At 40.9% G+C, this 23,668-nt stretch overlaps 1 gene segment (V, D, J or C); it reads left to right on the top strand.

Annotated features, from left to right (window-relative positions):
- The first annotated feature begins 14,079 nt into the window (after window positions 1-14,079).
- On the top strand, window positions 14,080-17,880 carry LOC142390093 (Ig kappa-b4 chain C region-like). The segment is given in 3 exon segments: window positions 14,080-14,118; window positions 15,318-15,432; window positions 16,113-17,880. Coding segments are annotated over 3 exon segments (477 nt in total).
- The last annotated feature ends 5,788 nt before the right edge of the window (window positions 17,881-23,668 follow it).

Genomic DNA, 23,668 nt, shown 5'->3' with positions numbered 1-23,668 from the left:
TTGTAACATGATGTTCTACTCACCCCTGCTTGTTGTTGAACATTTGGAGCTGTTCCGAAGATATTCGCGAGGCGTCTGGCTGCTCTCTTGAGATATTCGGCCATCAAACGGTTTCCTATGGGCAAGCTTATACAGGTACAAACTATGCTGTTTATAATTTATTAATTACTCTACACCAGCACTGATAACGTGGAGGTGCGTCGCTTACTTAAAAAAATCCGGGTTACTAATTTTGAATTTTAGCCGAATGAATAAATAGGCAGCAGGTCTGTGGGCTGTCTGTGGCAGTAGCACGACGATGACGTCAGTAACACCCACTTTACGACAAAAAAATCAAAATTACAATAACCCGGATTTTTTTAAGTAAGCGACGCACCTCCACGTTATCAGTTCTAGTGTAGAGTAATTAATAAATTATAAACAGCATAGTTTGTGCCTGTATGAGCTTGCCCATAGGAAACCGTTTCATGGCCGAATATCTCAAGAGAGCAGCCAGACGCCTCGCGAATATCTTCGGAACAGCTCCAAATGTCCAACAACAAGCAGGGGTGAGTAGAACATCATGCTATAATGTGAAATCAAGGGCCCAATGTCAAAAAACCGGTCTTATCCTTTAAAGGCGGGGTAGGGGATCTTTTTCTGGAACATTTTTTTACATATTGCTTGAAATACTCTTCACACCCCCATTGCAACCAATTAATTAAAAGTTTTGACACAAATATGAAAAGTTTTAGTGGCCTCTAGAACTACAATCTAGGAAAAACAGTATCCAATCATTGTGAACGGACCGTTCACAATGATTGGATACTGATGCCGTCTATCAAACTGCAATCTGCTCCTCCCTCCCCCTCCCCCTCCCCCTCCTTCCCCCTGTGCGCGTACCCTGCTCCGTGAACGAAGCTTGGCAGGAAGCTAAACTAGAGCCAGCTTGGCTAGCACCTAGCATTATTAAACGTATAGTTAGCATATACTAAATACTAAATACGGCAACGATCGATGCTTGCTGTCAGAACAGCGCTCGTGCACCTTCGTGCTCGTGCGCGTTCATGTACTCTAGAGGCGTGCCTTCGGGGGGAAAGTGAAGAAAAGGGTTGGGACTTTTTACCTGTGTATTTTCAAAATGCAGCTTCGCTGGACTCAAAATCCAGGATCTCCTACCCTACCTTTAACTAAGCAAGGGTAAAGTTGGCTATTTTTTCCATTCACCTTTGAATTCAAAAGTTACACCCACCATCAAAGCAGACTTAAGTCATGTTTTTTATTTTAAATATGAGACAACAGAATGGATCAATTGAACTGCGTTCAAGTATTTAAAACATTACAACAATATTACTGGGCATGTATTGTTGTAATGTTTTAAATACTTGAACACAGTTTTTCTAGAGAAGATAATTGTTTTGTATGTGGGATTATCGTCCATTGACTCTTTTGGGCTTTCACATGCGCGAGCATACCGACAAGAGGTAAGTGACATGCTCAGGTCCGTTTCTAGCTTTGTGGGGGCCCTAAGCAAGATGCTGTTTGGGGGCCCCTAGTTTGTCAAACTACAATGAAGAGATTCCTAACCATTTAGATGGAACACTAAGATCTATTACACTTCATGAGCAAAACAGGCTAGAGTTTAAATTAAACATCTTAACTTGAACCACTCAGGCAAGTGAAACTAATAAGAATATATAATATAAAGAAAACAATAAATAAAAGATTTTGAGTTTTTTTTAAATATTAAACTGTAATGTACAGCGTCCCTTAAAAGATTGTACCCAATTACAAAGTAGATAGATACTTTATTGATCCCGAAGGAAATTCAAGCATCCAGTAGCAGACATAAAGCAATAAAAAATGTTTATACAATTATAAACACTTTAAAAACAATTCAATTCAAAAATAACTTTATTTATCCCAGAGGGAAATTAAATGTTGATGTAGCTCAATTAAATCAAAGAGTTATTATAGATGCTGATGGCTGTGGGCAGGAAAGATTTCCTGTAGCGGTCCGTTTTGCATCCAAACTGAAGAAGCCTTTGACTGAAGAGACTCTGTTTTCCGATAACAGTCTCATGGAGAGGATGTTCAGGGTTGTCCATAATTCTCTTGATTTTATGCAAAATCCTTCTTTGCATTATTGTCTCCAGAGGTTCCACAGTCGTCCCCAGAACAGAACCAGCCTTCCTTATCAGGTTGTTGAGTCTTTTTAGGTCCCTGGTTCTGATGCTGCTGCCCCAACAGATGACGCAAGAGGAAATGACGCTCTCAACAACAGACTTGTAGAAGATCTGCAACATCTTGTTGCAAACCTTGAAGGACCTTAGCTTCCTCAAGAAGTACAGTCTGCTCTGTCCTTTCTTGTAGATGGCTTCACTGTTGTGTCTCCAGTCCAGTTTGTTGTCCACATGAACACCAAGGTATTTATATTGCTCAACCACCTCCACTTCTTCTCCCATGATGGAAACAGGGTTTGATCTGACCCTGTTTCTCCTGAAATCTACAATCATCTCCTTTGTTTTGTTAACATTCAAGATGAGATGATTGTTCCCACACCATGCCACAAAGCGGTCCACCAGCTCTCTGTACTCAGCTTCTTGTCCATCTCTGATACACCCGACAACTGCAGAGTCATCTGAATATTTCTGTAGATGACAGGAGTCTGACTTGTACTGGAAGTCTGAAGTGTACAGAGTGAAAAGGAACGGTGAGAGTACAGTCCCCTGTGGTGCTCCTGTGCTGCTGATCACCTGGTTAGACACACAATTCTTCAGTCTGACAAACTGTGGTCTGTTTGTCAGGTAGTCATTAATCCAGGTGATTGTTGAGGCCTCCACCTGAGTCTTCTGGAGTTTCAGACGAAGCAGATCAGGCTGGATTGTGTTAAATGCAAGAATCTAAGAATTTAAAAAACTATTTAAAAAAAACAGTTTAAAAATCTAAAGTGACCAGTGAAATAAGACCAAAGTGAAATATAAAGTGACCAGGGAAATACAGAAGCGCCATCACTTAAAGCTGTTGTACATCCTGATGGCCAGAGGAACAAAAGAGTTTTGGAAGTTGTCACTTTTAAGAAGTTTCTGCATTTATCTACACAATGGGCCTCATGCAAGAACATTTTCGTATTTTTATTCTAAATTTCTCTTACTTTTTTCGTAAGAAGGTCTCGTACGAACACGCCACGTCAGATTCAACAAGCGCTCTTAACTTCGGAAAAAGTGTGTAAACGACCTGCGTAAATGATGAATCCCACGTGTGCGTATATAATTGCACGTGCACGAGAATAGTAGATTTGCATACTCCACGCCCAAAATGATACCATATAAGGCTGTGCTTCCTCTGTCCTGTGCCAGGAAGTGTTCAGTGTTGAGTCATGAAAACGGCATCAAGGAGCAAAAATAACAACTTTACGGGCTCTGAGATTGAAGTTCTGCTTTCAGAGATCCAAAAAGGAAAATCTGTCATTTCTAGCAGTGTCAGCAGTAGTTCGTAATGTCACCGAAATAAAAAATAAATGGTTTGATATGAAAATGGCTTAAAAAAATTAAAAAAATGTCTCGCCATGGGCAGGCGCTCGATGACTGAAACTAAAGCCGTGCAATCAGCTGTTGCCTCATCATAATGGCTCTTTGATGGGGCGGTTAATGAGGGGGTCTTCTGGCACCACACCTTCTGGTCTGCCTGGGCTGGTGGGAGACCCTTGTTCATGGCAATAGTGTGCAAATCTGGCATGCCTTCTCTGGGCTGTAGAGCAGTTTGCCCCCAGCTGTATGGAGACACCCACCAGCTCAGTGCGCTCCACGACAGCGCGGGGGCTTTGATGCGTATATGTGTGCATTGCTCCGATTATGATTTGCAGTCCAGCCACGGCATGAAAGTCCCTCTTAATTTGTACTAGTTGGACAGCGGTGTATGGGAATTTGATGTACCATGGGTGATAAACTGATGAGAGTTTGGACCAAGGGGAGCGCACGACTCACAGAGGACACCCCCGATCTGTCTCTCATCTCCCTCTGAAAGGTTCAGTGGCCAAAAATCCAAAGATGAGGACCTGGGCGTGTGGTGGAATTGGGTTTGATCGGCGTGTTTCTCTCTGGAGTTGTGGCTCTAGCAAGCTGCATATTCTAAATCGCGATGTCAGCCATTCGTTTGTCTCCACACGTTCTCTTCAAGAGCCTGACGCGCTAAGGCATCCGAAAGTAGAAAATCAGCCGCTGGTTACGCTTCCCATTAACCTTGTTATATACAGATTCAGATTAACCTTCGATTAGTGCACAATTTAAGTCAAACAGAATAATTTCAGCGTCATTATGGGGTATAATGTATATCTTTATTTATGTTTTCTTCAAAGTAATTAAATATACAATCCATTAGTCAATCAAACTTGATTGGAACAACAGCGGACTATTTTACGAAACTCCTACGACAGGTCTGGATCACTCGTGAATTCTGTTCGTATCTGAAAGAAAACGTAAAATACGAAAAGATTGGTGAATGCGCAAATTCTCTTAAATAACTCGTACGGACGATTTAAGAACAAATCTGTGCGTACGAACGCTTCTTGCATGAGGCCCATTGTACTAGTTAAAGTAATAAAACTAAGAATAATGATCCAATGCCACAATATTCTAAAATAATCAACAGGATGCCTAATATTTGTATATCACTTAAAAAACTAACAGTAGAACACTTCTAATTAGAGGCCTATAAATAACACACCAAACTTAGTAAATGAATCCTAAGTAATGCCAAAATCGTGTAAAATACCTGAGAGACAACTTCCACTGAACAATGACAGAGCAGGACAACAACATGCCTCCCTCCCTGCTAGAATCTGAATAAACTGGAGTCAGTCAGTCATTCCCATGGCAGGACTGACTGTCATACTCATCTTATATAAGCAAACTTTCATGAGGCAAACACTGAAGCCGAGTTTATAACGAACAAATCCCAGCCAGCTACACAACATTTATCCGAGACTAGCTAGCAGGACAAATAAACACAAAGGTGGGACAAAAAACGTCCCACCTCCAGCTATCCAGCCCACATCACCCAACACAGGCCTTACCTTTGTCCTCAGGTCGTTTTTCTTCCTCTATTTTTCCACGCCACTAATATAACTTCTTTATGATGCCATTACGGCGTTTGTCTTGTTAACTTTTCTCGCTTTTTAGGGGAATGATGGGTAGATGTCAATCATTCCCGTCACACCTGTTGGCGGCCTGCTACGCCACTCAGCGTGTGACAGTGCTGTACTTTACACAAACTCTACACACGGTCGCCAGCATTTAGTAGATTTTGTTCATAACTCCAAACGCTAACCAAGCCTAGGTTGCTGACGTTAGCTGAGGTTAGCTGGCAGCAATATCACTGAACGTTGGGTTAGCAAAACAATTACACCAAAAACACGAACTTATCAGCAAGGGATGCACGAGCGTCATCTCTCCCTTTTCTTTTCTTTCTTTTGTCAGCGCCAGAATCATGTGGCCTTTTACTTGACATTCTAAATCTAATCTTCTTCACTGTTAACGGGCATAACTCGGAAAACGTCAGGTAGGAGGATGCTCCACCACCTCCGATGCGGTAACTTTCAAGACTGTACCATTTCAGGAAGGGGGGGGGGGGTTGTTATAGATAAGGTAAACACATCTAATTTGCCCGAATCGAGTAATAGGGCACAGAATTAAGAAAAACGCTGGGCCTGTTCATGACTAATTTATATCATTTCTTTCATGTAATAATATAATAACTATCATGTCATTTTTTTTACAACCTTAATTTTTGGGGCCCCCGCCAGGTACTTAGGGCCCTACGCACTCTGCTTACGCTAGGCGTCCACTATTCCGGCACGTCAAGCCCTATCCAACGCATTCAATTAATTTTCAATGAAATCCGGCCGATTGTTGTCGCCGTGCTCGCAAAGCATGCTGGGATTCCGGCACGGCGAGCGGGGGACTTGCGGCACGTCAAAAAGTTGGGCTCGCTCGAAGTTTATGCAAATTTGCCACGGCAGCCGTAGTGCGTTATCCAATGACTGTCGGTAGGCGTCCACTATTCCGGCACGTCAAGCCGTATCCAACGCATTCAATTCATTTTCAATGAAATCCGGCCGATCGTTGTCGCCGTGCTCGCAAAGCATGCTGGGATTCCGGCACGGCGAGCGGCGGACCTGCGGCACGTCAAAAAGTTGGGCTCGGCCGAACTTTATGCAAATTTGCCACGGCAGACGGAGTGCGTTATCCAATGACAGTAGATCATGTGATCTCCTGTGTCGCAGCAGCAGCAGCAGCACAGCAGCTCTCCTCGCTCGCAGATCCGGATCCATGGTACAATATGAAATAATGTTCCATTGCTGACGATTTATACACATTAATTTCCCTCCAAAACTCAAATTTTTAGAGGGAGAAACTTCGGTTGGTTAAAATCACAAGTTATTTACTTTCCCCCAGAGCCATTCTACACGCCCCACACACCCACTGTAGAAGCAACACGGCGACAACTAGGCATCCAATCCGGCGAGTTACGTTGACGTGCCGGAATAGTGGACGCCTAGCTGCGTATGCGGAGCGGCGGGCCTGGACGCATGCTTCACGCTGTGTGTGCGCGCCTGTTAAAGCTGGCTAAATACCGCTGATGGTTTCAGGATCGAGCGGCCTCGGGACCCTTCTGACGGTCACTGGGACGGGCTTCAGCAACGAAAACGCTACCATCGTGGTGGGAAGAGCCAGGTGTCGGGTGGAAGAGACCACAGGTGAGTCGGCCTTACCCCGGCAACAACACAACAACATATTATTTGTATTATTTTATTATATATAATCTTAAATACAAAAAAGGTACAAAAGAACTGGACCTTATAATAGATATCACCATGAAACTTCTTCAGTTGATTACTTATACAAGTATGAAAAAAAAATGTATTACAAGTTTTAGAAATTTGTATGTTTAATTATGCAAATGAGGCATTATCTCCTTAAATATGCGCACATTTGCATATATTTCCGGAAGATAGATCTGAACATATGATAAAGCCAGATGCAAAATTCTTTGTTCATTTTGTTTACACACAAAATGAAAAGAACATCACCGAGGGATTTCAGGATATCTGCTTTAATTTCCTAGGAAATCGAAATATAATGCCCATAGCCCTAAAAAACATCAATTTTCGCCATATTTTTTTATTATAATGTCACATAAATCAGGCCAGAAAAGATTTATCAACAAATCATTCTGTAAATATCTTCAGAATACTGCTAAGTGTATAACTGGAACGTTTGGTGTTAGTAGGTGCTCCATAGTTTGAGATATTGATACTGGAAAAATACAAAAAACTGATTTTGAGGAAACGGCCTTTAAAGATTTAAATAGGGGGAATTCATCGCGGGTGGGCTGGAGAATATCCCAGTAGTCTAGCGGGAATTCATTTTGGTAAATTTGGGCGAAACGTACTGCCGCGATTAAACAAAATGTGATGAAATAAACATTTAAATTTATGTTTTGAAATGACACATATTGAAGTAGACTGGCCCAAAATCAAAAAATTGACCACTGCATGAAAAATCACTGTTTTTGCCTGCCGTGTCTCGCCTTAACAAGAGAACTATTTCCTGTCTTGTGTACAAAATAAAAGCTCTTAACATTACTACAGGATGTTACGTTTCCCTGCTCAAACATCCCTCTATCCAGGGCTCATGAAAATAGCTTACAATAATAATTCTATATAGGCTATCACGTTCCCCCAAATAACCAGCAGTTGTAGTTTCACTTAACTAAAATAAATGCAGCCTACTACCTACAATGGGTTTATAAAAAGCGGTAAATATGTTTGATATTAAATTAGCACGCTACTTTTATTTTGACGTTACTTCCGCTTCCAGTCTGCCCGCCGTCATGTTCAAATGTAAGAAACGAAAAATCCATCCATCCATTTTCTATACCCGCTGAATCCATCGGTCGGGTCGCGGGGGGGGCTGGAGCCTATCCCAGCGGTCAATGGGCGAGAGGCGGGGTACACCCTGGACAGGCCGCCAGTCCATCACAGGGCCACACAGAGACAAACGAGACAAACAACCACACACGCTCACACTCACTCCTAAGGACAATTTTAGAGACACCAATTAAACTAACATGCATGTTTTTGGACAGTGGGAGGAAGCCGGAGTACCCGGAGAGAACCCACGTATACACGGGGAGAACATGCAAACTCCACACAGAAAGGCCCCAGCCGGGAGTTGAAACGAAAAATGAAACAAGTAATTTCCAAAAAACAAATTTGGGCCGTTATTTGATTTTTTTTCTTTTTTTTTTTTTTATGAAGATAGCAAAATCAAAAAGACAGCAAAAAGTAAATAACACCACTGTCCTACTAACAGTTTTTCATACTTATTGGCTTGGTACAACAATGCAAATCTATATTAAACACAAATAACTCTCTAAAAGCCCTCAAAGCATTTTTATTGAAACCTGGGTTTATCCACCAAAGCAGTTCCAGAGATGGTTCGGAGTCAAAGCCTAATTTATCGAGAGCTGAAAGCCCCGAAGAAGCTCTGGAAGTGATGGTGGAAATGCTTTTGGCCCAATAGTACAGATGTGGCTATTGAAAATTTGGAGAATCAGACAACAACAACCACAAACTGTTGAGCAGCTGAAATCTTGGATTCAACCAGAGTGGACACAGATTCCTCTGAAAAACAATCAGTATCCTCAGTTCCCAAAGCATTAAAAAGTGTCATTAAAGGAAGCTAAAGGAACACAAAGGGAAAACTGACTCTAGAACAACTTTTATTGAGTTTGTTGACGCATCAGATTCTACATTTAGTTTCATTTTCTTTGGTCAGAAGCTCTGAAAACCCCTTCTTCGTCTTTTTAAATAAAGGTTGGAATCATTTACAAATTACAGGTAAACATTTTGATCACAGGAATGAGGCGGAAACAGCAGATAATATTTATGTTGTTACTTTATTTGTAAATAATATTTAGCAGGATATCGGAGCGTTCTTTTAAGCTCATCGATTGGTAGTAGGAGAGCCTTCCTTCCTTTGTTCAGTTCTTCCTCTTCTGGCTCTTCTTTTTAAATAAAGGTTGGAATCATTTACAAATTACAGGTAAACATTTTGATCACAGGAATGAGGCGGAAACAGCAGATAATATTTATGTTGTTACTTTATTTGTAAATAATATTTAGCAGGATATCGGAGCGTTCTTTTAAGCTCATCGATTGGTAGTAGGATAGCCTTCCTTCCTTTGTTCAGTTCTTCCTCTTCTGGCTCTTCTTTTTTTGGCGTGGTGACTGCTTCTCTTTATATAGTTAATCGATGGAGTCGTTGGGTTTGATCAACTCTTTGTTGACTTGCTAAGTTCTTCCTCTAGTGCCTCTGTTTTTTGGCGTAGTGACTCGTTCTCTTCATGCATGATCTCAGCTTTTATTTTAAGATTCTTGGGAATTTCCAAAAGTTTTTCAATGTTTTCATTTGTGCTTTAAGAGGTCACCCTCAATGCCCTGGCTGCGCCTAGAAATTCTTGGAAATTTTCGAAAAAGATTTGCCATGTCTTCATTTATGCTTTTAAGACGTTTCATATCTTCAGCGATGGAGTCGTTGGCTTTGATCAACTTTTTGTTGACTTTTGTTGGTGCCTCTGGTTTTTGGCGTTTTTCCAAAAGATTTTCAATGTTTTCATTTGTGCCGTGAAGAAATTTGCTATATACATCAACAGAGTTTTGAAAATATCCACTTTGTCTCAGGAGCGCATCTTTCTTTTTTAACATTTGCTTTCTGATGATGCACAGCTGGTTTTCATCCTCCTCAAGTTTTTTAACTACTGTTCTTTTAAAAGTCCCTTGGAACTGAGGACTTTCTTGTTGTATCGTTTCTTCTCCATCCTGAATTTTTTCCTGCAGCTCACAAACTTCCTGTTTCAGGGCCTGATTCTCCTGACGGACAGAAACATTTTCCTGGGTCATGTCTCGACAGGTCTGCGCTGTTACTTCAAGCTTTCGGGTGATTTCCTTATTCTGATCCTTGAGTTTCTGTAGAGCTATGTTCCATGCTCTCTTTTTCCACTTGTAAACTTACGCAGACATCCCAAGTCTCCCGGAAGATCCGGGAGTCTCCCTGATATTGATGCCCGCGAGTCGGATAAAATATCCCGGATTTTAGACTATGCGAGGGCGTGTCCTTTTTTTTTTTTTCAATGCGAGTGAGGGCGTGCAGGCAATACAATCACTCGTGCACCATGCGCGTTACGACTGCGCAGGCACGAGAGAGAGGGGTGTGGGGAGAGGTGTGAAAGCTGTGCGTATGTGTCCAAAGCGATGCTCTGTTCAACGAGCGTTCAAGGCGACTGCTTGTCAGAGGGCGCGCTGATTGGTTTAGTCAGCAAAATAAACCAATAACGTTCGGTGTGGGAGGGCTTCGATTTACTCTCTGACAGTCACCTAAGTTACCGCTCAAAACTGTGAATCCTCGAGTAAAAAACGAAAATATGAGACTCATTTTACAGCAGAATATACTAAAGTATATCCATGTCTAGTTCGATAAGCACCTCCCTGAAATGAGTTTTTGGAACTTGGGATGTCCCGCACCGAGAGGCCCTTTGCTGCATGTCCCCCCCCTCTCTCTGTCCCTTGCATTCCTGTCTTTCTCCAACTGTCCTGTCATTAAATGAGGAAAAGGAACAAAATGGCCCCAATGAAAAAGACCATTACAAATGTACAAAAACAGCAATTACATATCTTTAGTTCTTCGTAATGCTCCGCCGTCGACTGCTTCTTTCGTTCTTTTTTTGCTTTCTTTGCTTTCTTTGCTTTCTTTGTCGGTTTCTGTTGCTCCAAGGTCTTATTTAATGTCTCCATTGGTTCTTTTTCTGCATTGTTTAAAATCCTATTCTTATTTTGCACGTCCTGTAACGTTTTCTCCATTTGTTCGTTCTGTAATTTGTCTGTATTGTTTTGGCTTTTTAGGAATTTGGTATCTTTCTCTATGGTCAACTGTTTATTTTGTATCTGGAGGTTCCTTTTCTTTTTGTTTTTGCTTTGCAAACGCTCTATTTCTTTGCTAAGCCTTTCAATCAAAGTTCTGTATTCCAAGTCTTGTAATTCTTCCAAAGTCCCTTGGAACTGAGGACTTTCTTCAACCTCCCTCCTCTGTTTTATCGTTTCTTCTCCATCCTGAATTTTTTCCTGGAGCTCACAAACTTCCTGTTTCAGGGCCTGATTCTCCTGACGGACAGAAACATTTTCCTGCGCTGTTACTTCAAGCTCTTCTGTGATTTTCTTCATCTGATCCTCGAGTTTCTGCAGAGCTATGCTCTCTTTTTCCACTTGTAAACTTACCTCCAATGCTTCTGTTTCTGCGTTGTTTGTCCGATTCAGTTGCTCCAACTTCCTATTCTGATTTTGAAAGTACTGTAACGTGTTCTGCAATAATTCTTTTTGTGCAATGTGTCTATTGCACAAATCCTCGACATCTTTCTGAAGGATTTGATTCTCACTTTTGAGAATCTCATTCTCTTTTGAGAGAGCCTGGAGAGAATCAGACATTGTGTTGTTGTTGGTCCAAACACTCAGATTTATGATCTTTGTGTATTCACTGTTAACTTGTCCAGATGTGTCCGTCTCACGTCGCTGGGGAATTGAAACAAAAAGTGACTCCAGTTACCAGTTGGGGAGAACTATTTGGCTGGGGTATGCAGTCATGACATCATTAATGATGTCATGGCTGGGGTATGCAGCCATGACATCATTAATGATGTCATGACTGCTTGAATGTTTGCTGACATCACACTGATGTGTCTGATCTCATTATGACATCACAGTGATGACATTCTATTGATGACTGTTCTATCATTTTTGGCTACGTCACAGTACATGGGCGTGGCTAAGCTTTAAAGTCTGACCTTTCACTAAGCCCCGCCCCCTTTGAACAGAACTGCGTTTTTTTTTCTTTTTTTTTTTCTTTTAATCAAAACCCATCCACCATCCAGAACTGTGTTTTTACATTACTCCTAAATTCATGCAGGTTTAATGCTGTGTTTGATGACTGTGATGGGAAAATTCTTAAGTTGTAGTCTTTTAGTAAGTAAGTACTAGTGGTATTAGTTGTCTCATTTTATCCAAAGTCTGTTGTTTTCCATCTGAACTATTCAACTTGTGACCCCTTCGGTATGGTCAGTGAGGGAAAACAGATGTTTACTCTATCGGGGGAATGTTTATGGTCGACACCTTTTGGGGAGGTTAGTTCAGGGGGTCGTAAAGAGGCTACCTCACAAACTGTGTTATTTTAGATGTACAACAGAGCACAGAGCGGGGGGGGGGGGGGGGGGGCTCTGTTGTTCTTTAAAGATAGCCCCCCACCTGATGGGGGTATAAAAGGGATATGTGAAATTCTCCTCTTCGCTCTCTGTCCTACACAGGAGACTGTTCAAATGCTGTGTGCCTTTGAATAAAACTTACAGAAAGACAAAATCTAGATTTTCTCTTGTTATTGAGTAACTTCTTTAACGACGCAGATGGATGTTTCTCATCCATCTGGAATTTTGTCGGTTGCCTAGCTGTTCTCTGCTGTGAGTAGTATTCAAAAACCTCTCGAACCTGATTGGAGAATTCAATGTGTGTGTCACGTACTACTTCGACCAATCATATCGAAAGCGGACGTGACGCGTTGGAGCGCGACCAGTCTCTCGGTCTGTGGTGGAAAATAAACAAAACACAACAGCAGCAAGCAAAGCAGGAGCTAGCAGCAGCTAATCGTCCGGCAATGGCGGTAAATGCTCCTCTTTTAAAGAATTGATATGTGGTAGTTTAGATAACACCGTCGAAACCGCCGACTCGAAGCTGAGTCCATGCTCTTGCATCCGTGCCGCCATTGTTGTTGTCGTACTGTGTTTGACTGTGTTCGTTGTCGCGCCGGATGCTACGTCATACCTGTTAACACGCCGCCCCACGATTGTGATTGGATCTAGGCATAGAGGCGGGCCCGTTTATGGGGTAACCGAAGACTTCATGCTCAACACGGCGCGCCCAGACCCTCTTGCGAGCTCACGAAGTGTAACGAAGATGCACGAAGCACGAAGGGTCTGCGTGAGAGCCAGGCTATAACTTCTTATCCACCTTGATAAAAAATTCCACCACATGATGGGAAGTGATGATGAGGTCAGAAGTCATGAACAATTTTTTTTATGGATTTTCCCATGTTGTTGTCCCACGTTTTTTTAAATCAGTCAGATAAGAAACGAAGTAATAAAATATAAATAGATGATTAATAATTTAAGTAATATCTATTTTGCTTTAATTGTGTGTGTGTGTCCTCAGTGAACTGTATCAGTCTCTACAGCTGTCGGTTCAGTTTCTGTTCAGGCTGACTGAGGGAGGTTTTTGTACGACTGTTTTTCACTGTGTGAACACCCACTGACTGTTTATATGGTGTTGACTCTGACAGTAATAAACTGCAGCATCTTCAGCCTGAACTCCACTGATGGTCAGAGTGAAGTCAGAGTTTGATCCACTGCCTGTAAAACGATCTGGAGTCCCTGATTCTCTGCTGCTAGTAATGTAAATGAGCAGTTTAGGAGTTTCTCCATCTCTCTGTTGGTACCAGTGTAAATAGCTACCACCATGTACACTCTGGCTGGTTTTACATGTGATGGTGACGGAGCCTCCCACAGCAGAGCTCACTGCTCCAGGCTGAGTCACTGACCTGACCTCTGGACTCTGAGGATACAGAGACAAAAACATAAAGCAGCTTCATGCTTTTGTCGGCTTCATTTCAGAGGGACGGATGTTCATAGAGGAGAGGAGTTTGATTCTCTGGACTTTACCTGTGAAGCAGCAGCAGAGGAGAGTCCAGATGAGGACGCAGATCAAAGTCATGTTTCTGATGAGGAGGATTTCTGTGGCTTCTGGTGTCATGAAGGTCAGCTGTCAGTCATCCAGTGTTCAACTCTCAGGACTATAAAAGTCTCCCAGAGCACTGGAGCATGGTGCTGCTGATGCAAAGTGGCTCTCTATGGAAATGCTCTGACTGACTCCAACGGGGACTTGGAACTCTCTGATCATGATTATTATAAATAGATAAATAACGTGTTTATAAGTCAGGTGTAATGGACTTAGGGACCAAAGGAGTGATGGACCTGTCCAAGGTGTACCCCGCCTAAAGCCCAATGACAGCTGGGATAGGCTCCAGCCACCTGAGACCCTGGATTGGATAAAGCAGCTATAAAAAATGATGAATGGATTAAAAGATTTGTATCTTCATCTCCCAAATGATTAAAAAGTGTAACGCAGAGGAAAAGGTAAACACAATGATAAACATACCTTTTTCCTCTTGCTGGTATGAAACTGAACATTTCTTTTTAGTTTCTGAATATTTGGTCAATGGAAATGTAGAAAATCAATAAATTTTTTAATTGTTTCTGTTAAACAAAGGTTCTAACTTATGGGGTTTGTGCTTTTAGGGCCCAGTCAACACACAACGGATACATTTGACCTCGTCATAATGGAGGAAAATTTTTTGCACATGTTTTACAACGCATGATGCCAACATATAACCATGTTTTTATTCACATCTCACCCAAACATTCTACAACACAGAGCAAAGTTGAAAGGTGAAAAGCACTTGGACAATAACGCCACCCTACACCTCTTCCCACCTCCATAAAAACATTTCTGAACATGTAAAAGATGTGCTGAGTTATATCTGTGGAATTTTCACATGAGACAAAATGTAAGTATGTTAAACTTTATTCAGACAACCATAAGAATATAATGTTCTGGAAGCACTGAAAATATAGTGATGTTACTATAAAGGAGCTGCAAGTAGCCTTTATAGAGAAAACACTTTGCTCTGTGGAAAGCTTTCTTGTTCTGAAGTGAGTCTCTTGAGTCTTTAGACACTTTAGCTTTAATCATGTTTGAAAAATCCCCCTCTAGGATTTCATCCTGATTTTGCAGGAGAGAATATAATTTAGGGTTGATAAAATAATGATTAACTTATATAATGACTGAGTTAGGGTATGTCTGGTCTTATCAGTGGATCAATAGCTTTAATGTGCTAATGATTCAAAATATTTATCAGTATCAGTTTCTATTTTATTTGTTAATTAATGTGATCAGAATATCTCACTTATGACAAAAATATTTAGCAGGACAGCAATGAATAAGTCTTTTTTCATAACTCGAGGAATATTTTTACACTTTTGAGTAATATTTAAAATTATTAATACACATGTAAAAATAGGATTTGTTGATCTGTGTTATTTTCAGTTTTAATACGATAAAGTTTAATGAGAAGAAATTGTTCAGAAATCCAAAAAAAGTTTGCTGAGTTTATTTGTTTCAGAGTCAGAAAGCCGTGAGCCGTGTCTCTGTGCAGTCAGAGGTTTTTGTACGGCGGCTCAATGACTTTGTATCACTGTGGTGGACTTTTGGTGGAGGAACCAGACTGGAAGTTGGAAGTAAGTTTATATTGTTTTTACAGAAAAATACAATATTTTATATTTGAAGGATTATTTGAATATCTTAAACTGAGTAAAATATGTTTATTCATCCTTTTAAACTATTTCAGGATTCATAGTTTTACTTATCTTTGTGGAATTCAAGTCAGATCAGCTTTGATGATATTTTTCTACGTTTATGTCAAACTGTATTTTAGAAGCTTTAAAGTCCAAAGACTAAATTTGACCAATGAATGTTTAAAATTTAAATTCTCTATTAGAATAAAGCCATATGTGAAATTTAATTTGAAATAGTTTGCAGTGTTTTTTCAAATAATGACTTTGCTCCATCTGAAGGACATGTTAGAACTGGTCTTCAGAAAATTCTTTTAACTGATGTATATTTTCACTTTTGAGAATATCGAAGTAAAACTTATAATGTCACATGTGTTTGTTTTACATCCCGTACAGTTTCAGATATTTCTGGTAAAACTATGAGATGATTTTCTGTCTCTGCTGAGAGGTTTCTTAAAGGGAAGTGAAACAATGTGTTAGTCAGTGACTGATGGAGCAGAAATTACATGTGACAGAAACTTCTACAAGTGGAAAGTCAACTCTCTCACACTGAAGGTGTCCAACTGTCTGCTGTTTGATTGACAGTTTTATGGTTGCTGTCCTCTGACCTGACTGGTGTTTCCTAGGTGATACCCGTCCCACCCTGACGGTGTTCCCCCCCTCCACAGAGGGGCTGCAGAAGGGCAAGGCCACCCTCGTGTGTCTGGCCAACAAGGGCTTCCCCTCAGACTGGAGTCTGTCCTGGAAGGTGGACGGCAGCAGCAGCAGCTTGGATCAGAGCACGAGCCGCTTTGTGCTGCAGAAGGACGGCCTCTACAGCTGGAGCAGCACCCTGAGGCTCCCTGCAGACCTGTGGGAGAAGGCCAGCTCTGTGACCTGTGAGGCCATCCAGGGCTGCCAGACTCCAGTCTCAGAGACAGTGAGGAGAGACCATTGTTCCCAGTCCTGACCTGACTCACTGGGACTCTGATACTGATTCTGTTCTGTTCCTGCTCTCAGTCTTTTTGCTGTAAAAGTCTTACTGATTTCATCTTAAAGGTGTTTCTTGCTTCTGTTCGTTTGAAATAATTGTTATCTAATTTTCTTTGGTTGTTAGGAAATATCTACAGGGCAGGATTACTGTTCCGGCAACACATCATCAGTCCGGTAAAACAAACCTGTCTCAGCACCATCTAACAGACCAGAGGTCCGTTTCACGAAGCAGGTTTAGTGAAAACTCTGAGTTGGTTAACCCTGAAATGAGGGAAACCCTGAGTTTTCCGTTTCACAAAGGGAGGTAACTCAACCCCGAGAAAGAGGGGTAACTTAACCTCACGGTCAGTTACCGGAATAACAGACTCTCTGAACCTAAACTGGTCGGGACCAGGTTTTATTCAAGAAACCTTGAGTTTCTTTCTGTCTCCGCCCTCTTTCAGCCACACACGCCATTTGATTTCCTCATTCATTCATTCAGCAGAGCGAGTTCTTCTACTAGAAGTCCATTAGGAACAGTAGGAGGCGACTTTTTCCACGAACATGTCCTTTTGACAACGATCCTGTGGATGAAGGTGCAGCATTATTGCGCAGAGAAATAAATATTCGTCGGAGATGGTTATCAGACCGCGCATAGATTTTTGCATTTACAGACAATTATCTTTTTGAGCGGCACCATCAGAATGTGTTGGGACAAAAGAAAAAAAAGACAAATAAATATTTGTATGAATAGGCTTAAAAAAGACATATAGGCCTATTATATTTTATAAAGGCACTCGTGTCTTGGGGGTGGATTTCCCTCAGCCACTGCCCTCCCGTTAGAGGTGGTGGTGCTGGGCACCACCCGTTTTACGGGCATCTGCCTTCTTTCTGTTGGCTCAGTAGAAGTCTGTGTTAGTTTAAATAGGCTTAATTATTTAACAGAACATGATATAGATGATGACTCTAAATTGTCCTTAGGAGTGACTGTGAGTGTGTATGGTTGTTTGTCTCGTTTGTCTCTATGTGGCCCTGCCCCTGTGATGGACTGGCGGCCTGTCCAGGGTGTACCCCGCCTCTTGTCCATTGACCGCTGGGATAGGCTCCAGCCCCCCCGCGACCCGACTGACGTATTCAGCGGTATAGATAATGGATGGATGGATAATATAGATGAGAAGACATAGTTTATGTGTGTGAAAACAGCATTATGTTGGGAATAAAATAACTGCACAGTCAAATAGCCACTTAATATTAATTTTACAGTGTAAAACATGATCAAAATGAGGTACCTCCATGCCGAGGTCTCACCTGTTTGAACAATGTTTTTATATTTCATCTTAAACTGCCAAGTGCGCTTCTCCCCTGCGGGATTACACCTAAATGAAATAAATGAATGGGCTACCATTCAAGCAGTTTCCCTGTAATATTATTGTGATTGCAAAGGACTACATTTAAACTTACACTTTTGCTGCTGCAGCGGTGTTGCACTTATTTCTAAAAACGTATTGAAACTCGCGTATGAGCGCATTACGATTTCCAATTCGAGGTTGGTGAAAAACGTAGCCCCTCCTCTTCTCCGTTGCCAAGGTGACTCGTCGAATCGGGGCTCCATTGATGCTGGCTTTTTAAAGTTGTGGTGCACGCGCTAAACTCAAGGTGAACTTACTCAGAGTTGATTAACCTCACTCAAATCTGCGTTTGTGGAACCGAAAACTCAGAGTTTTCTATCTCAGAGTAGATCAACTCAGAGATCAGGAATAGACTCAGAGTTGGTTGAACCAGCTTTGTGAAACGGACCCCAGGATGGAGACTGAGGCCCAAATATAGTCAAACTTTAATTAACATTGACAGTAACAATGACTCTCACTTATATCAGGTCTTGAAATAGATCCATGTCCTACATTTCATGTATGAAGTTTTACCTAAAAAGTATTTTGATGATGATTTCAATCTAAAATGTGAAATTAAAATGTTAAACTTCTAATGTAGAATATTTTGATTAAATGAATAAACATGAATCTGATTTTTTTTCAGAGCAAATAAGAAAATACATAAAGATTCATATTGAATAGAAGAAGACGGTATGGTCTGGATCTACTGTGAGCAAAATGTTCACACTCCCATTTATATGCTTCAATTAATGTTGATAGCATTTTAAAGAATAAACAAATTGAAAAAAAAAAAATCAAACTCATGTTATAAATATGCACCTGATTTCATATACTTCTGCATTAAAATTAGACAGTGGATTTATCTAATTAACAACATTTAGTTTGTCTCAGTTTCATCATTAACAGTGATGATATAATAATGGATGATACACCAAGTATTTTTTCTGCAATGAGACACGGTGTATTAAATAATTTGTTAAGAATGTGAATTGATGTGATGTTTTGTGACAGTATTCTGTTACATAAACATATTTACTCTATTTAAAAGCCTCTGCTGTAGTGCAGCTGTGGATCAGTTCCTCTGCAGCTGACTGAGGTTTTTGTACGATGTTGTTTCACTGTGTGAGTGGCCAGCTGTTGTCCTGCTGACAGTAATAAACTCCTGCATCTTCAGGCTGAACTCCACTGATGCTCAGAGTGAAGTCAGTTCCAGAATAACTTCCACTGAAACGATCAGAAACTCCAGACCAACGGGAATTCGCATTATAAATTAGGAGTTTAGAAGCTTCTCCAGGTTTTTGAAGGTACCACTGCACATCATAGCTAACACCTGAACTGGATTTACATTTTAAAGAGACAGTCTGTCCTGGAGAAACAGACTGAGATCCAGGAGTCTGAGTCAGGATGATCCCCTGATGAACCTGGAAAAAGAGGACAGAAGTTAGTACAACAAATTCATCTAACTACACAAAAAACCATCAGTTTAAAAACATTTATAACAGAGAATGATGATAAATGCTGCTCATTTCTCACCCTGAACAAGGAGCCCCAGGGTGGTCAGCAGCAGAGTCAGTGACATCATCATCATTGTGCTGCTGGTGTGTCAGTGTCTCTGAAAGGTCTGGGCAGCCACTGATCAACACTGACCTCTTAACATCTGGGAGCAGAGAGGCAGGACACATATGGAAACACACAGAGTCAGTCAGCTGGAGCTGTCCTCTACATGTCAGGATGTTTCCTGTTCTCTGCTGAGATTATTACTCCATGTTCTTTTAGTTTTCTACTTAAAATTATCTTTTTTACAATGATTTGTGTTTTGAGTATTTTGGGTCCTCTCATTCTGACTTCAAAGTTAAACCTGAACATTTTGGATCAAAGCATACAGCCCACTTTGAAGCTGTTCAGAGGGTTTGAGTTAAACACTCTGTAATGAATCTTCATTCATATCAGTCATCATGCATCATTCATTATATATGTAGTATAATCTGAATATCCATAATTCAGACACAACTCTATATCTCCAAATGCTAAGGAACTTCTTCATCTTACTGAAATCTCCAAAACTTCATCTGATTTAAGAAATTTCAGTTTACAAGGTCAAAATAAATTTGTTTAAATGTATGTTTGTATATTTGGTTTGTCTTGTAAAGAGAATCTGCCATTGCATGTTCTTCTATTATTATGTGACCTCTTGTTATCAGAAGAATCCCTGCTGTCATATGACGATGTACTAATCAGGCAACAGATTAATGAAATTCACAGTGAATGCCCTTAAAGGGGCACTAGGTAGCATTTTCACCTAAAATTATAGCCTTCAGGAGTTTAACAAAGGTTAAACAAGTCAATGGTAAGCGAATGAAGCCTGTCTCGCTCCCAACAGGGATCTGTATGCTGAAAATCCCATATGTAACTTCGGCAGGAGCGACCCGCTTCTGAAGTGTCGTGATGCGTGAGAAGAGTCGTTTGTGTTTACGGCACTTAGCTAGGTACTGTATGCTAGCTGTAGTCGTAGGCTATGTGTTCGCTTGCGTTGAAGAGCCAACACCAAGCGTTTCATATTCTGCCTTTCACAGACTGAATATGAAACGTTCGATGTTGGCACTTCCCATCTTTGTGAAATTTCTCCAAGCGTGATCTTGTTCATCTACCATAGTGATCTGCGTTTTAGATCGTAAAGAGACAGGTGATGATGGTGCTCTAATTCCCCTCTGAGTTCGAGACGTAGCCTAGCTTCAGAAATACACGGACTGCCCTGATTAGAATAAGAATAGCGTTTTGATCCGAACAAGAATTGTTATCTACAAATGAAAATTGATTAATTTGTGATTGTAATCGGAATAGTGTAGAGCTAGTTTGCGGCGTGTGTTGGTAGTGCCTGCGCGCATCTGTCTAAGATGTAACTTTTGTAAGTGTCTGCTAATACAAAGGAATCACTCCACGAATACACCATGGTGAGGGAAGAATCCCATTCAAGATCAGCAACAGTCCATCCATACATCCATCCATTATGTGCCGCTTGTCCGGGGATCGGGTCGCGGGGACAGCAGCCTGAGCAGAGAAACCCAGACGTCCCGGTCCCCGGCCACTTCCTCCAGCAACAGTATTATAGCATATTATCTTGAGTTCACTCTTCAGAAAATCTCTGATTATAGTATCTTACGTGGGCAGTCTACACTTGTGAATCAGATGACCTAACTGCACTGACTAAATAACACAACGGCAGCATTCGCCACGATGGTTAGTTAGTGGGTGTGTACAGGTGGGCATTTTTACGACAGTGTAGAATTTCAGTTTGACCAATAGAGATCGCTATACTGCCGCTAAACTACCTTGTATCCCTTTAACTCTGGTCAGGACACCAGTTTTATAACAACAGGTGACATTGAAACACTGACTGTTATTTCAGAGTGATAAGACAGTGTCTCTGTTTAACTGTATGACATAAAACATAACACACAAAAGTAAAACTACTACCATAAAAACTCTGATGTGAGACATTTGTTGCTCTGTCTGATCTTCAGTTTTTATTTGAACCAAAATTCCAAAAAAAGGTAAAAGTTTTGTAGACTTTGTTTGTCTCAGAGTCAGAGAGCCATGTCTCTGTGCAGTCAGAGGTTTTTGTACGGCGGCTCAATGAGTTTGTATCACTGGTACACGTTCGGTGGAGGAACCAGACTGGAGTTTGGAAGTAAGTTTTTACTGTATTTAATATCAATTACTGTAGTTTTTAAGTGGGCTTATTCCATTTAATGTTTGACGTTTAGAAAAATATCTTCATAGTTTTTATTTATCCTCATAGAGCTTGGCTAAGATCAGCTTTGCTAAAATTTGTCAACATTTTTGTGACAGTAGAGCAAATATTTTAAAATTGAGGCAAGACTGTCTCTACAATGAAGAAAAACATGCATTTTTAACAAGTCGAACAACATTAAACTAAAGAGGAAATATTCTAAAATCTCTGTAATGATCATGTCATACGTTAATTTAAATCCCCTTTAAATTAAAGCATGTGTTCATTTGTTTAAGCAATATTTATGCTCCATATGTAGAATGTTTAATGTGAGTGAGATGCTTTTCTGAACTGGAACTAAAGCAAAACTCACTTTCTAAATTTGCAGACATCTGCGATTTTAAATTTCCCGTACAGTTTTAGATATTTCAGATCAAACTGTATGATGATTCTCTCTGTGCTGATGTGCATCAGAGGTTTCTTAAAGGGAAGTGAAACAATGTGTTAGTCAGTGACTGGTGGAGCAGAACCTGACAGAAACTTCTTAAAGGAGAAAATCAGCTCTGACAGTAGAGATGTCCAAGTGTCTGCTGTTCTATGGACAAGTGTGTGGTTCCTGTTCTCTAAGCTGACTGGTGTCTGCTAGGTCAGAGGTCTTCAACAGGGGGTCCGCGGAGGTACTGCAGGGGGGTCGCGAAATATTTGGTTGTTTAGACGATTTAAAAAAAATATATATATATATATTTTTTTTTTAAACAATTTTTTCTCACAAATTGTGTGCAAACGTGTGCCATCCACACAGGGCCGGCCCAAGCATTTATGGGGCCTTAAGCAGAATTTCATTTGGGGCTGCCCTACCATCACCTCAGCTCCAGTCTGGAGCTGAGATTGTGGGTCCGTTACACACATAACAGTGTAGCCTATGGAATAGTTAGGCATCTGGAGCCTCCAGATGCCTCACTATTCCATAGGCTACACTGTTATGTGTGTAACGGACCCACAATCATTAGCATTATTTGTAATCATCTTACATTATACAGGTGTCAGCAAACTCATAAATATGGTTTAATTAACTTCTACATAAAGAGTGATGTATAAGTATGGCTCATTAATTTAACTATTTGAAAGTAACATCAGCAGGCTGGACACTGTATTTATAGTAAACACGTTAAATAGTTTAATTTCTTTCAGATGTGCAATGGTGTGCAAAATGTTCAAAATCCAAATACAAAATAGAATCAAATGACATACACATTATCTTACAGAAAAATAAAGTTGTAATCAAAATTAAATTCAAAATTGTTCTCGGGGCCCCCTGGTGGCGTGGGGGCCCTAAGCAACCGCATAGTTGGCATATGCATCCACAGATGGTTTGAGGATTCATTGTCCCATCTACATGCATGTTTAAAATAAAAACATGAATATATTAACCTGTGTATTATTTGAATAGCTTAGTATTGAATGTACAATAACAGAGTGGCTATGTTTATACACGGCACTAGGCCCCGTTAAATAGAAAACACAATTGTATGCCATAAAAAAAGTAGGGGGGTCCCTGCTCCAACTCTCCATCAGTTTGGGGGTCCCTGGCCTGTAAAACGTTGAAGACCCCTGTCCTAGGTGATGTCCGTCCGACCCTGACAGTGCTGCCCCCCTCCATTAAGGAGCTGAAGCAGGGAAATGCCACATACTTTTTATAAAGTTGTTTTGTAACGTCCCCATGCCAGTAATGTGAGAACCATGCATATGGTTTTGATGGTAAGGCTTGTGACTTTATTGTCGGATGGTTTATAAAGTGGTGTGACGTTTCTGCAGTGTGCAAGTTGTTGTTTTACGTGGAAGGTTTAGCACTTGCCCTTTAGTCACCATGTTTTTGACTAGCATGACAGGCTGCGCAAACAGCGTAATCGCCGCACAGGGAGCGCCGATTTGCACCTGTCTGTGTCCTACTGACTGTGAAGTTAGTTTTAAGTTGGATATGACATTCGCAAGCAAGCCACTCCAACATTTCAAGTGCACCCGTATTGCAGACTTTACAGTAAACACATGGAGAGGACGACTGCAACGTGTTCCAACTTCCTGTTTTCAAAATAAAATAAAAATGAAAAAA

The sequence above is a fragment of the Odontesthes bonariensis genome, chromosome 10 (assembly GCF_027942865.1).
Source record: "Odontesthes bonariensis isolate fOdoBon6 chromosome 10, fOdoBon6.hap1, whole genome shotgun sequence".
In the NCBI taxonomy this organism is placed as follows: Eukaryota; Metazoa; Chordata; class Actinopteri; order Atheriniformes; family Atherinopsidae; genus Odontesthes; species Odontesthes bonariensis.
This window is presented reverse-complemented; position numbering and strand designations above follow the sequence as displayed.